The sequence below is a fragment of the Syngnathus acus genome, chromosome 21 (assembly GCF_901709675.1).
Source record: "Syngnathus acus chromosome 21, fSynAcu1.2, whole genome shotgun sequence".
NCBI classification, from domain to species: Eukaryota; Metazoa; Chordata; class Actinopteri; order Syngnathiformes; family Syngnathidae; genus Syngnathus; species Syngnathus acus.
Window position 1 is genome coordinate 4,708,114 of NC_051105.1, and position 16,391 is coordinate 4,724,504.

Below are 16,391 nucleotides of genomic sequence, written 5' to 3' on the forward strand. Positions count from 1 at the left end.
TAAAGGAGAGGAAGCGAGCGGGAAGCAACACATGATAGATTTGGCCCATTCGCTGGCTAGCTTTGCGCTCTCATCCCCTTGGAGAGCTGACCTATTCGTCAGTCAGACCTCTGGACACACTTGAGAGACACTGACTGGTGTGTACGTGTGTGAGCGTGTGTGTCTGTGTTGTCAATCCATTGCCAAGGCACGAACTATTTGACCCACTTCCCTCACTCGAAGGTCTGAACAGAGAGTGTGCTTGCAATGCAAAAGAAGTATCCCACATCATCGCAATATTTTGTCAGTGACAATGATCGTGTCATGATAATCTTGTCTATTTGGTGCCGCTTTTCCCCAAAGGAAACGTCGCTGGTCATGACACCACTCCAGCATACAGTGAGAGACCTTAGATTACCTCAAAAGAGCTTTGTACAGTGAGTATCAGAGGATTTAACTCGGCATGTGTTTCGCTTTTTTGACAGAATATTTTGCGCAACTCACAAGGATTAGAACCAATACATATTTATGAGGATGACAATTTATAAAAACCTGTATTGTACGTAGTACATTAAATACATTAATGAGCACAAATGTCCACAGATTTTGCTTGACTGCACAATATTGGAAAAACATGCAAAATGTGATATGGTTGCTGAATAACAATGATATTGATATTATTGCTTTATTAACAACGCACTACATTTTTATTATCTAATGAAATAATTACTTTTTACATGTGGCAAAATAAGCAAGGTCAATGTGTTCATGTATGTATAATTAATTGCAATTGTCCCAGATCATATTCAACTATTGGATGGTAGTGCACATTTAAGTTTGCATCTGACTGGTCGAATTCAGATGAACACAACGAATAAAGCAAATCCACAGTAGCAATTTTGGTTTGAACAGCCCATAATCGCTTATGTGCTATTTTGTGTTGTATTGTTATTTTATGTTATATATTTGTGCAAATACATACATTTTACATAAATAAAGATGTATTGTATAGTCTTGTATCGTGTTAGTGACCTTTTATTCAAACGTTCCATCGTTTCCTATCGGAATTTTCTTTTGAAATCCCGAAGCGATTGTGTTTAACCTTAGAGGTTAGTATAACACTCGGACACATTTTAAATGTCCATAAAATCTGCAGAGAATGCGTCAGCCCCTATTAGCGAATACCTTCCATCTTGCGCATTGAACATTATCAACGCTCCGGTTGCTAACATTTGTCATTGTAAATGGCAAAAGAAAACAGGCTTCATCTCCTTCACACTATTTATCTCTTTGCTAATGAGACTGGCTTTAAAGCAGCCCAATGTTAAAACTGCAATTGCTCACAATCATACAGAATGACACCACTGCACATTGACACTCAGCAAATTAAGTACATCTGCACATTCTAATGACTTTCAATACAACCGCCGAAGCCCAAATTTTACCAAGGGAACTTGAAGGCTTTTTTTTTTTACGGAGCGACGGAAGTCGCATTCATTGATGTATTCCCAAGATTGCTGTGCACCCTCCTCACTCAGTTTAGCTCAAGTCTTATCAGGCTTCACCATACCTTTCAACTATCTTTAATGCCATCGCTCCTCCTCTAGAATCATCACAGACCTAATCAGAGTGCTGGCAGATTGCGACAGAAGATTAACAATAGCCTCCAACACAACACGAGAGAATATGTGGCTCGTTAAATCTTGTGAGACTTCAGCTCAGTGAGCATCTCAAGGGCTGACTCCACAAGTGTGTTTCTCTGTTTGTCGTTTTATGTTTTTGTACAGTTAAAGGTTTTATGCTGGCACTTTTTTGTTATGCGTTCAGAACGCATAATAATAAATAATAATTTCTCTGTGAAGTGTCATTTAAATGGAAATGAACCTGCAGCTCAATGTTTGCTTGATCAAACAAACAAACAAACAAACAAACAAACAAACAAACAAACAAAAACAAACTTACCCTCTGTGCTGAGTCCAGGACTGGAGGTGAACTGAGCAACATCCACAATTTTGACAGCAAACTGCTGCCCCGTCTCTCTGTTGATGCATCTTCTCACCACGCTGAAGGGACCCCTGAAGAAGACATTGAGGAAACGCTTTACTACCACAGTGCTGATGATCCGCAATCGAAATTAAATGAATCATTTTAAAAGGGGGGTGAGCCTGGGGGACATCTGTACATGTCAATAATCCAGCCAAATATCAGAATCCTGCTAATATGACAGACTTACTTTCATTTCTACTTTCCGTGTGAAAATAAAAGATGCACAGATAATTATCTTCTATTAAGAATATAATGTGGTTATTTTGCAGGATGTCTACTGACTACCACCGGGTTGTGAACGCCAGTTTACTCACTACACCAAGAGTCACAGTTTTACGATGTCATTCCTCTAAATGAGACCACGGTGTTTGTGCAGTGGAGATATTTGTCCCGTTCGACAACGCCGTTGTTTCACGGCTCGTTAATGTGAGGTCACTGACATTTCAGAAAGCTGAATGTCCACTCTGCTTGTTTGTGGCACAGCGACATCGAGACGATGACTCGTCCTCACTGAGGCTGCAACAGCTAATAGCATTTCCAATGGAGTAATATCCCATTCAGTCGATGGGGATAAACACTCAAGGACTGAAGAAGGTCCAAGACAGTGGATCGGGGTTACGGAATGATGAAGTTAATAAAAAAAATGCTCACAACACTGGGGAAAAAGGGATTCAAATGGCTGGATGGTCCGATGGACAGTACGTCAACTTCTAAATGACAAATAAGTGAAACAATGGCCCAGTGGGCAAAAGAGCTGACAACAATAGATAACAAAAACTCACACGTCATGCCATCCATCTCTTCCAGCTGTTAATTACCAGAGTTGGTCCCAACATGCATTGGGAGACAACACTGCAATGTGGGTAAACACATTTACATCTGCCGGAATTCTGCCATTAGGGTATTTGTGTAGGGATAAGGATGGGCTTTAAATTCTAGAATCTTCCGGTGTGGTCATATCAGCCTTGGGGAGCAAACTGGTCCACATTACGGAGTCTAAAAATTCAGTGTTGGATTCATCCAACAGAAGAAGTGGGTCGGGAATGTATTTTAATTGCCTGATCATCAATGTTAATGTACAATAAACGGGAAATTACCTGAGCCAGGCAACTACATGTGATTAGAAAGTAATTGGTGAAGCAGCATTGAGACTCATTACCCAAGGTTATTTCCGTACGACCCCGTTTCAAGTTCCTAAGTTTGTCTTTGTAAAACGCTCCATGTAAAGTATTAAACATCCTTAGAAACCAGCAATCGGTCAGACAATTTTGAGTGGAGTTCTCCAGGGAAAGATTTTAGGCCCACTCATTTTCCAAAATGATTCATCAAATATCCAATCAATAGTTTTGAGTTGAACTCTAACATTTGTGAGATTAAGTAGAAAAAAAGCAGACTCAAAATGTCCTGTCAGTTCCAACGCCAGTGATTTCTCAACTCATATTTTGAGTGGAGTTCCCCAGGGAAATATTTTGGTCCATTAATTTTAAAAAGAGGCTGAACCCCAAAGTCCAACAAACAATTCTGTGATGAAATATAAGGGAGCTCGCTGGGCCTCTTACAGGTCCAATATTGGTTCCCACAAATATGATGCATAATCTTGTGAAAAGTCATGCCGGGACAAACCATGATAGCTGCAAAGGGTCAAGAACATCACATTCACCTTCATTTTCCTTTTCTTTTTTTAGCTCAGGAATAATTACGTCCACATATTCACATTTCTGTACACGTTTTGTACAAGCAGCGCACCGGTGTTTGTGTGTGATTTCGTGGCTGAGGAAAACAGGGGTTGTCGTACAAAAATACAGACTGGTGGAACAGATGGCAATCAAGCTAAAGCTGCTTAGCATCAGAAGGGTGAGGTGGGACGGCACGATGCCCAACCGAGACACATGCACACACACACAAACAGCAGACATACACTCACCGGCCAATAACTACGCCTGCACAAACAAATGGGATCCAATACAACAACAAAAATCAATGGGTAGATGGCACAGCCATTAATTGCTCAGCCAATCAGGTCATCAATCATTCAGCAACAAAAGCAAAGAACATGAATATTCATTCTTGTTATATTTATAACTTCAAATGCTGTAAAAGCTGAACATGTGGTGGAACTGATTGGTAATCGATCTGATTAACTAACTATTGGTGGTATTAAAGGGCACAATTTGATGGGCTCTTCTTAGTAATGCAGACATGTCCATGATATTATCTCGCCGGTCCAGTCTGATCGCCTTTGCAAACCTCAGACACAGTGAAGAAAATGTCACACCTCCGTTTGCTTGCGGTTAAACCCAACACAACAACCACCTACACCACCTCTGGGATGAAGTGAGAAAATGAATAGCAAGACATGCAAGGGTGTTTAAATTTGGAGTGAACTGTGCGCTTTTTCTGACTTATGCACACAGTGATGGGAGAATATTGCCCTAGCTGGATGGGACAAAAGTCTGTCGTGGGTTAAATCCATTTCATAAAAATCAGTTTATTCATTTTGCTGTTATATTATAGTTAAATTTATATCGTAGTATACGGTGCTATTTTCTCGAAACAAAAAAAACTGCCCTAACATTCTGGGGGGAACTGGAATGGATAAATGCCATTTTAATAATTTCTATAGATAATTTGATTTGATACGAGTACAATTGAGTGAAGTTTACACTACGTAGTACCGCATTATGTGGTAAAGGTCAGACGAAGGGTTTTATATTAAATAAAGGTTACGTCCAGATTCTGTTTTCATTTTGTCCCTATTTCTGTGCATCCCCTGGACATTTATGGATAAGAACCCCGACAGTGCCACGGCAAACTTATGTACACATGCAGTGTGACATTGAGAGAGAGAATAATTTCTAGAAATTGTGGGTACCAATGATAAAAAAGAAAAGAAAAAAGTAGAGCTAAGATGCATTACATACATAATATACTAACCCACATTTATGCTGATGAGAGGTTCTCAAAAGGGGTATAAGCAGATGGTGTCCGTGTAGAGTGTGTCTTTATAAAGGCAAATTGTCCGCTAGTGGTCTGGCGTGTGTAAGACTTTACAACGAAAAGACATTTTAGGGTTTGTTTTTACTAGCTTGTTGCTATGTAAACCTTCCCTCGGACCTTATTTCTTCAGCTTAATAACAGGCTTCACAAGGCCCAGAGAGGCTGACTTCTCAATATCCCTTCCGCAGTTTGGAATGAGGCAGCTGGAGAGTATGATGGGGGCGGGGGGGCCTTGGGGGGGCAGTGTCAGTGAAACGCAGTCGACTCAAGAGGCGGAAATGGGTGTCTTGGAAAAAAAAAGTGGTTATGCAGAGGAGCCTCTCTGGCTTTGACGAGGGCTCAGCTGCACACAGCATTAAGCCGTTGGAGCGCTGAATGGAAGTCAGCTGCACGGGGGCCCGTTCAGATGACGCTTGCATTTTAGTAGCCCCCCACACTAAAAGCACAGGAAGTGAGCGTGAGAGCAAGAGTGAAAAGTAAGAGCAGAATGAAAGCAAGCAGAGGTCTTCTTCCAGTCTTATCCAACATTAACAGAAGCTTTATGGCAATATTAGTCAAGAGATGCAATATGTCTGCTGCTATTTCAAGGTTGACGGGTTAATAGCAAACCATAGAATGAAATACACACCAATGTCAAAGATTTGTCAATAATAATCACAATAATAATAATAAATCCAACTGTTGCCTCAAGCGAGGTTGTTGTTTATTTGTTTGCTCTTCATGGGACTTAAGAAGATAAACATTCCATTTTTGTGCCAATTTATATTTCCCCCTCATTCGATTAAAAAAATTAATAATTTTCATGGAATTTTGATTAAATAATGCATGAATCTTAATGACAAAATGCCCTCAACTTAACTCATCAAAACTGTGGCGGGGGAATTGGAATGAAAAAAAGAGGCCATCATTCATATATTTAATTTACCATTTTTTTAAGCACACGTTCAACCCGTCCAAATACAAACCAGTTCGGTAAAGTTTTCAGAATCTTGATATAATTATGGAATTCACGATAATTAAAAACCTTTTGGAAAAATGTGGACGCAAGAATCTTAGACACGCAAACTGATTTTATTTCAAAAATATTTTTGAAAAATTCTTTTAAAGTGTTTGGGACATTTATTTAATTTGGTGTCTCTATATTGTGGGTGGGTTTGGAATTTATCCCACGCACTAAATGGGGTTTCACTGTACAGGCGAAAAATTGAAGACCACAGAGAGCGGACCACACCCGCAAGTGTGGGCTAGTGTAAATCAAAAGTGTGCAACGCATCACATTTAAGTTTTAAGTGAATGCATAGGCTAGCAGAGTATAAAATATCGACGACCTTTACTTGCTCACTTCATGATCATAAGCGCTTAAGGACCACCACTACTCCATGAACTGCAGCTGACCTGACAAGCGGGAGGAGTCGCTGCGGCCTACGACCTAGCGCAGTCAATCCTGTGACAAGAGAATGTGGCCCAACACTCACTAAAGATTGCTTGCATTCCGTGCACGGTGCAAGTGTAACGTCGGGGAATTTACTAGCGTATCAAAAAGACGTGGTGCCCGGTACTGCGTCGTCGTGTGTATTGGTGTAGTAAAAGGCGATTTGCAGCTAAGCGCCTACATTCCCCTTTCGCGCCGCATCAATCACGCTGCATCTCATTCGGTAAATGTCAGCGGTGTTTACGACACAGGCACACACACATACATACATACAAGGGACAGCACGCCTCAGCACGCAAGGGACGAGGAAAAGAGGATGTTCCACCAAGATGCTTCCTGTCAGCTTGTGTGCCCAATCAGAATAAACACAACTATTTAATACACACATTGGCCACATCATTACGTGCAGCAGATGTTTACTCAATTGTTTTTAATGGTCTTTTACCAAACACAGGAAAGTATGACCATAGAAGAGTTACACACCGCCAGTGTAGGCCTCATGTCCTGTGCAATAAACTCGACAATTGCATTCGTAATGTCATGTTTCTGTTTTTTTGTGTGATAAGAGAATAGCATGCTCTGAGTGTAACTCGCTGGAGGATCCTGTCGTCAGTGGACCTAAAATTAAGCACGATAATATCGTCACTGGCATCTTTACCAGGAATGAATATTTCATTCGTAAAAAAAAAAGAAATTGAGCAGCAAGGGGAGAACATGGTGGCAAAAAACAGATGACTCCAGGTAGAGACAAGGAGAGAAAGACAGAGTCAGGGTGGTTGACGATGAACAGTTGCGACAGCAATTCCCACTGTGGTTTGTGAACACAGATTCATCCTTAACCTCATTTTCAACCTCCCTCTGCAACCTTTGCTCCATTAGCAAGTCTCAGACAATGCCTGAAGCATGGGGGACCACCTACAGAGGAACTCCAACTTGCTTCATGTGCTCAGCACATACTGTAGTTTATCATGTGCGGTAGAGACAACAAACCATGATTTGCTCAAGTGCATTGAGCACCAAGGGTGTATGCTCTACTTGTAGGATTAATTGTAAAATAATAATTTTAATAATCTGTAATAATAATAATGTTTTTTCAGGTTCTTCTATTGTCAATGTAAATATTCGTAGGAATTAGGCAAAGGAACTACTACAGTGTAGTTAGTGGTGGTGTAGTGACTACGCCATGAATGACTTCAAGGAAACCTAATGGCCTAAAAAGCTTGTTCTATTCTGGGTAAAGTGCTGCGGAGTGTGCATGCGTCCCATGCCAGGGACGTTTACTTGCTCGTCTGTTGACAGAGAGGGAGGGCATCAGGAGTGCATTTCCTGCCGCCGCCCACGGTGTGGTGCGGAGTGAGCGGCCAAGTCGCCCGGTGGCTGAGAGGACGGGACTTCATCTCCCATCTCTGCACTCATTCCCCTGACTCTGATGCTCAGTGACACGTTTAAAAAGAAGCAATATTGTGAAGGATGCGTCAATTAACCCGGATTCAGTCAGTCTGAATCATCCGGGAGAAAAGATGTGCTCATTGATCGATGTGGCCCTGAGTTTGTGTACAAGTAAAAGTGTTTCACTCTGGATTTCTAATGTATTGTGTGTGTCCTAACAAATCAATGAAAACACCATGTTTTATAACATTAAGGTTTTAAAATGTGATCAAACTGTCCACCAGAAGTGTCCTTCAAATCAAACCTTTTCATGAGTGCAGACTACAAAAGTCTATCATCAATACCTTATTATTATAAACAAGCAGAAAAATAACTTGCCATAAACTTTAGATATTAAATGGAATGTTTTCAGATGATTATTGACAATAGTCACTGGCTGATAACTATTTCATGTGTCAAACTAGATGTTGGTGCTGACGTCATTGAATCCAGTGATTTACACATAATACAAATAATAACTCTAACTCATTTAAGATACGAAATGACGGTTGTGTGCAGATGGATTGTCTGTGGTAAAGTGATAATTATTGTATGTGAGGTGTGTTAGGAGCACCAATGGTGAAGTAAAAAGTGAGATGATGATAAGGCAGAAAAGAGCAATCAGGCAATGGCTGCTGCCAAAGCGGGAGGAGTGGTAGGAAGCAGGGGGAAAAAAGACCAGAGGAAGAAAAGAAAATCCTCTAGTCCAATCCCCTGAGTGTTTTTGGGTTTTGAGCCAAGCGTGAGATTTGCTGTCGGATGTTTTTTCAAGACAGTCTGCAGGCAGCAAGGAGGTCTACTCTGGATTAACTGGCTGATTTGTTGCCTTTAGACTAAGTACCCGATCAGGCTTCTACTTAAATGTACACAGACTAATTAAAGAAAGATTCCTTCAGTTAATACTTTTGCAGTCCCAATACATCTCACATACTTTATACATAATTTTGCACAACAATTCATCAGCTATCAGTCAAACAGCAATTTGATGAGTGGAGTACCTCATGGAACTGTTTCAGGTCCATTCCATTTTAATAAAGTTTACATTGACGCCCCATTTTGGAATGTGCTTTGTGCCACCTTAATGTATACGATCAACAGACTAGAAGGGTTAGAAGGCAATGAGATAAATTCCAGCTCACTCACGACTCTAAAGAAGACAAGTAGTTTAGAAGTATAGATATGAAGGTATGAATGAATCTTTAGGTCCATTAAGTGTGTGTAGAATTTGAACGCCCACGTTATTTTCTTATTTAAATTCAAGAGTCCAGGTGCTAAATCCCTCACAATAATAAACAAGTATATGTGGAGGGAAATGTTTAGGCTCCTTCCCTTTCTGGCCGTTGAACCTTCGAGAGGCAGCACACTGTATTATTTAATAGTGGTTACGACATCTGCCTCCCAGTCAGGAGGTCAGAGCTCAGAACAGCTCTCTGCTTTCAAGTTCATTCATTCAATTGAAGGCTCTAAATTGCCAGTTAGTGTGAATTTGAGTGCGAAAGGTTATTTGTCTATTAGTCTGTATGCAGAGATACACTGGCGACTAGTCCAGGTGGTGCACTCTACCTCTCACCAGAAGTCAGCTGGGATATGCTCTAATTACCTATTGCCTTAATGAGGACTAGCGCTACGGAAAACGGATGGATGAACCATCCAGCCCATCAAACGTTCTACCCCATATTAATTGCCTGCAGGTGGATTGGCCTGGTGCCTTCATACGTTGGTTCATATAATACATGCAAATTTGAATAGAACTTGCTGTTGAAATTGCACTGCTACACTCATATTAACAAATAATTTTGAATATGATGAAGGTTCCCAGAGACTCGGCATCTGCCTAATGTCAGCGTCTTCCATGATCCACTTCTAATGGCCCGGCAGCCCCATTAGTGCCACGGCATCATCCCACTGCTAAATCATTCATAAACTCGGCTGGATCAAAGTTTGCCTATTCAGAAAGCATTGAAATACAAGTGGAAACGCCTTTATGGGCGTACAGCCTGAAGCTCCACTGTGATCCGGCAATCAGAAGAGGCGCTGAGGGCCTGCCAGCGAGCGAGTAACCACGTACCGTATTCCACAGAGGGTGCTAAACAATTTGAGCTCTGTAATAATGTGATGAGATTACAAGTTGATAATTGTGGCGGATGGATTGTATATTAGCTGTGCAAGGTTGAGTGGAGCTGGAGCCTGTCCAAGGCTTTATGGATAACCGATGGATAGAGCACGTGCTATATTTACTGATTTATTATTATTCGGCTGGCATTAGCCAAGACTGGCTGTAGGAACAAAGATAGTGATGCGTCAGACTGCCGTAGCGGTTCATGGGGCAGCTTGATCAGCTATACATACATTAACGGCCAACTCAACTCAGCAGAGTTGGGCAGCGGGGAAATGAGGTCAAAATTTCCCGGACACGGCAGCCAGTGGCCCAGGGCGAGAAGCCTGCCTTAGCCGCCAAGGAGTGGCTCTCCAGCGATTGCGAAAGCGCACGCATCCAGAACCAGAGAGCTGATACTTAACAAAATGGCAAAGTGCAGAAGTTGATCCAGCTGAGGGTTTCTTTTAAAGGTTTTGATGGTAATGTTTATTTCTTCTGATGTTTCGGGTTTTCTGCATTAGTTTCTTCATTTTTTGGCTTTCATTAAGAAGTTTCGTCTGGGTGCATCCCTAATCCACAGTTTAATAAACGTCACTTGAATGTTAAATTTTAGCAAAGTATACGTTAGGTGTAAAATGATTGCTGCTTGAAGTGTCCATTTTGTTTTGCAAACTAGCACAGGGTAGATTGTCCAGTTGTCTTTTTTCTTTCGCATGCACAATGTTGCATTTTGTTCAAGACGTCCGTCGTTGAGCAAGGAAAACAAAGATGTTGAGTCATAGTTGGTTGGTTATTTGCAAGATCTTGGGTTGTTTTACGGCAGTCAGTACACAATGCACTTCAGCAGATGAAACAACAAGGTCAAACTCCAGATCAGAAGGTCCGCAAGCAGGAATACGGAAGGGAAGAAAAGGGAGGGGAAAAGAAAGAAAAACATATCCTCGTAAGGCAGACATTTGTTCTGTTATCACCTGAACGTCTTGTTATCTACTGGATGTTTTGTATCTACGGGTCATGACGTTAATGAGCTGTGCCTTATGCGTAATGGAAAAGTTACCAAGCTGTGTGTGCCGTGTCTGTGCTCTGATGGAGCAACTATGTATAAGAGTATTTAGAATTTGCTGTTGCTCCCTCTTCAACAATTAGGATGCTGTGAAAATATTTAAGGTTTTATTTGCACAGTTGTTTATGTGGCTGTGGCACAGGATATTTATTTTTTTCTAATTGGTGAAGTGATGTAATATGAAAAAAAAAACCCAGAGGGCTGATTATCAGCTCTGCATTCTTTACTCGCTCTAATTTGTTGGCTCTAGGCCTTTCTCATTTCCAGTCCAGCGATGCATCATGGCCCAAGAAGAGGGAAATCATTAAAAATGATGCCAGTAATAAAGAGCCTGAGAGGCCTACAATGCTGTCACTGTGGTTCAGATCAAAATGATTCAGAAGAAGGGGAAAAAAAACAAAAACTGGTCATCTTATTTGGTTTGTGCAGGGACGTCCTGCTCTAGTGGACAACGCACATGTGCACTATGCATACGCACAGAGCCACAGATCATCCAGATGTACTGAGATGAACACACACCATCATGATGGCTCAAAAAGGGCTAAGAGAACTGAAACAAAGGCCATTCTGTGCTACGGGCGCTGCAGTGTATTTATTAGAGAGAAATCAATGACATACATACATTCAAAGTGTAATTATCACTACATGATGAAAGAGTGAGTGTTGGAAGGGCTTTAACATTATGTGTGTGTGTTTGCGTAATGTATGTGAGTGCGTGGTTGTGTACGGAGTGAACGTGTGTAGTAAATGTGTAGTGGTGGTCAGCACATCATTTCGGTCATATCCTCCCGCTTCACACTGCAGTCTATAAAAGTTAATGATCACGCTGAGCCGGGGCCTGTGACGCACGCTCGGGCTTCACCTTGCGCGCGTCACATTGCAGATGTGTGCACGTCGTTTTCCTCTCACAATCGCACACTCGCTTGGAAGCGTTCAGGTTCACATGAGTCAGAGAGGAAATACAAGTTTTCCCGTTGTCTCCTCACATTTCACACAAACTTCAATGGTGAGCCTTCTTATGTAACACTGCTCCCAAACTTCCGCTGAAAGCGCCAGGGATGTGAGCGTGAGCGTGATTCATTGGGCCACGAGGATCATTTCACTCATCAGTAATCACTGGCCGAGGCGACGTCCCGCACTTTTAATTCTCAACACTGCCCGTAAAAAGAGGACAAGGGGACATAAAACGACGTAATGAGAACGAGTGGGAGTGGACGGTCAAACGCTTCAATACTGTGGACACACGGGCTGCTGGTTAAATACACCTTTTTGCATAACTAATCTTTATTAGCAACCTCCTTTATGGCAAGGGCTGCTGTTGATAACCAATACCATCCATAGAGAGATCATACGGAAACTATTTTTAGATTGACTTTACCCCATCACACCTTTGCAACAGATTTCAACTCATTAAAACAGAAAACTATTTAGAAACATCTTTTAGAGTATGCCTTTCCGCCCGCTTATTTGGACAGTTCTCAAAATACTCACTCCTAGATAAAGCTTATTATAAAACTGACACATCAATCGAAACATAAAAAAAACTGTATACATAATAGGCTTTATACGATTAGCATTTTGGGGACCTATCACTGAATTTAAAGAGTGACTCAAGCTCCTACCACAGGGGGTTTCAACTGGTTCTGTCCAAGGGACCACCATTATAACTCAGAAGCAACTCGGGGACCACTGCTTTGGCGGAATATTATTTTCTTTGCACCGAAGGAGGATAGACCTATAAAGGCTATTTATTTGCACCTGTGTGTCTATTTTGGGAATCTCAGCTACATTTGACATCATTTGGATGAGTAAATGATTCACAAAATTAGCTGGAAAATAAATCAAGTCTAAATAACAAATCAATTTTATTTTTAAAAATGTTACAATTACCGTTTTTTTCCGTGTATAATACGCCCCCATGTATAATACGCACCCTAACAATGGCATGTTGATGCTGGAAAAAAGCCTGTACCCATGTATAATACGCACCCAATTATTATTATTATTTTTTTTTTTTTTAATTTTTTTTTTTTTTTTTTTTTTTAAAGTCCCAATGATCGTCACACACGCAGGGAGGCAATGGGTCCCATTTTTATAGTCTTTGGTATGGTCTTAACTAGGCTGGATGTATTTTTTTTGTTGGCGTTGATTTCTCCGACTGCCCGTAAAGGCACCACCGCGATCAGATGAAGAGAGAGGAAAGTGACGTGCGGACATGTGAAAAAGGCGGCTCTGTATGGGAGAGACGTTGAAGAGGAATAAAAACACCCTTGGAAACCAAAACTTGCCCCTCGTCGTGACTCGGAGCCGCAACAAATGTTTCGGATTTGTGTAGGGTACATTGTGACAGCAAACGAGCAGGTGATCGAGCAAGCGTCTGATACGAGAGCATTGCGTTCGTATGGAGCGTGTTTGAAGTGAACAGCAGAGACGAAAGGAACAAGGCAAAGTGTTGTGAAATAAAATATTACCTGTAATACGCATTTTGTTATTTGCTGATTGTATTAAACTATCACATTCATTGTCAGTCAAGAAGAGAAGAGGACTATTATCCCTTCTTTGACGAAATGACCAGAGCACAGTACAAACACACTATTGTTCTTTCGGTATTTATTCAACCCACATTCTTTCACAACATGACAAGAAGAGAACAATACATAAATCAATACTCGTACCAGTACCATGATTTTCTTAAAAAAAAAAAAAAAAAAAAAAAAAAAAAAATTAAATTAAAAAAAAAAAATTAAAAAAAAATTGTACCCATGTATAATGCGCACCCCAGATTTTAGGACAATAAATTAGTTAAATTTTGCGTATTATACACGGAAAAAAACGGTATTTTCCATTTGCTATTTCGTGGGGCGGCTCGGTGGCGCACTGGGTAGCACGTCCGCCTCACAGTTAGGAGGGTGCGGGTTCGATTCCACCTCCGGCCCTCCCTGTGTGGAGTTTGCATGTTCTCCCCGGGCCCGCGTGGGTTTTCTCCGGGCACTCCGGTTTCCTCCCACATCCCAAAAACATGCTTGGTAGGCCGATTGAAGACTCCAAATTGTCCCTAGGTGTGAGTGCGAGTGCAAATGGTTGTTTGTCTCTGTGTGCCCTGCGATCGGCTGGCAACCGGTTCAGGGTGTCCCCCGCCTACTGCCCGTTGACGGCTGGGATAGGCTCCAGCACTCCCGCGACCCCCGTGGGGACTAAGCGGTTCAGAAAATGGATGGATGGATGCTATTTCGTTAAACTTTCCCTATCAGACTCTTGCTCCACCCATCCCGCTGTGAGCTAATGTGAAGTGATGTCGTCACATGGCGGGCATCTTGGGACAGGGCTGCCAGATTACTCATAACATTACAGTCAACATGGAATTTGAAATAACACGCAACTTGGCTCATGGTGGCCCGAAAGGTCAACCACCCTTAAAGGTTGCCAGGCCTTTCATACCCAGCTAAAAACCAGACCAACTGAATTAATTTTTCTCTTTGTTCGAAAGTACTGATTGAGACCAAGGAACTGGAAGAGAATCGACAGATTGACTTTGAATAGCAGCCTTGACGCTGAGGCAGACAGGCAGACACGTTAAATTGGAGAGAGTGGGTCTAGTTATTCTACCAAGTGAGAAAGAAGTGTGCGTGGAGATGTTCCTCTGGAAATGCAGCAGCACTAACAGATGTCACATTACTGATGTGAAAAAGAGAAAAGAGAAAAGCAAAACACTTTTTTCTTAGTGCTCTATGCATGAATAAAAACACATTAAAAGACTTTCTCAAATGTTTCCTAATTAGACGCCTACTGTGTTGTATTTCCCCTTTTACGTTCCCTTTCGATCTATAGTCAATCTTTGTTTTGCAGTTATTCTGTTTGAAGGCTTCTGCAAATGTGAGATACCTCGAGAGGGTATAAAAATGCTACAACAAAGACAAGAAATTACATAAAAATGTGGGCCTGCGAGATAGCCTGTGGATTAGCAGTGAACATCTATGCACTTCCAAGCTAATCCTGGGTGAACCGCCCGGAAATGTTCACACAGCCAATGCACACCATTGTCGCAAAATACAATTATAAGAATTTGTTACGATTGCTTGAAGCGAGTGTAGCTGAACATGAATAATAATATACTTTTTTTTTTTTCAGACTATAAATCACTTTTTTTTTAATAGTTTGGCTTCTCCTGCTACTTATACTCTGATGTAAATTGGATACTGTCACTGTCTGGCGGAACACCCCCTGTCAAAATATGGTCAAATTCATACGGTCCATCACCACTGCTATTTTTACACAATTTGAACCTATCTAAAGTGAAAATCACTTGAAAAGAAATAAATTGGCGCTGCTGAGTGTAACTTGGTCTGATCAATCAATCAATCAATCAATCTGAAAGTGATCTTTATTATTATTATTATGACTGATCATTATTATTACCATTAATATTCAGCATCATCTAGAGAAGTTGGTCCTGGAGATTCCCACTATCATGCGTGTCTGACAGATTGGGCAAAATGTAACAGCACTTCAAGCAGCCTCAGTGCCATTTGCTGCACATCAAGTACTTCAATGGCCTGCGGTCCAAACAGGGAAAGCACACCGTGGTACTCAGGAGGCAATGGATGGAAAAGAGCGGCTATATTTTGAGCATACGTGACATTGACATAAAAGGTAAATATCACTTGTATCTGCCTGCAGCAGTTCACAACACGGCAAAACTATTTCTTACATATCAATGATTATTGAGTTTGGTCGTGCAAACTTGGGTCAGAGAGCAAAGCGGGTATGCAATAATCAATTCATCAAGTTACTTTTTCTGGATTCTGTCGTTGGTGCGAAACTTATTGTTGCGGTATCTTGCAGCGACTGAGGCACAATGGAGATTCAGTTTGCTGTCTAAAGAAGGACACCATGCTCCTACGCTAGCTCGGAGAAGTCGAGCAACAGCAACAAAGCCTTCCACTGCCGAGCAGCTCCTCAGGGCAACATTGTCCTGCTCGATACGCAAAGCAATAAACAATTGATTCAGTGATTCATGATTTTCCCTAGAGTCAATCCACCTAGTTTAGTAGCTAATGTAATGAACGGAGCACGGGAAGGGTGAAGATGGCCGAATCGTTTGTTATACTGTCGATAAGAAAGAACGAACAAAAATGTAAGTTGTATTCAGTAGTGTTCTATTCCTTCAGGTGACGGTAATGGACGCGAGAGGGTGATTAACAACTGGAGAATAACTATGAAGAAGAAAACAGTTTGCAGAGTGTGAGCAAAAACCATCCAGCATGTTTATAAGGCCATGAAACCTTGCCTTCTGCTTGGCGCAGGTAATAAAATCTACTCGCAATACAGAATGAGCTCCTGATCTTTGC

The 16,391-nt window shown here is 41.4% G+C and overlaps 1 protein-coding gene across 31 annotated transcripts in view; it reads right to left on the minus strand.

Moving 5' to 3' along the window:
* Nucleotides 1–16,391, minus strand: part of caska (calcium/calmodulin-dependent serine protein kinase a) — a 60,201-nt gene that overhangs the window by 26,998 nt on the left and 16,812 nt on the right. For all 31 annotated transcript variants that reach the window (XM_037239589.1, XM_037239578.1, XM_037239587.1 and 28 more), the window contains exon 2: nt 1,942–2,054. In XM_037239589.1, the coding sequence (XP_037095484.1) occupies nt 1,942–2,054 (113 nt within the window). The remainder of the gene's footprint in view (nt 1–1,941; nt 2,055–16,391) is intronic.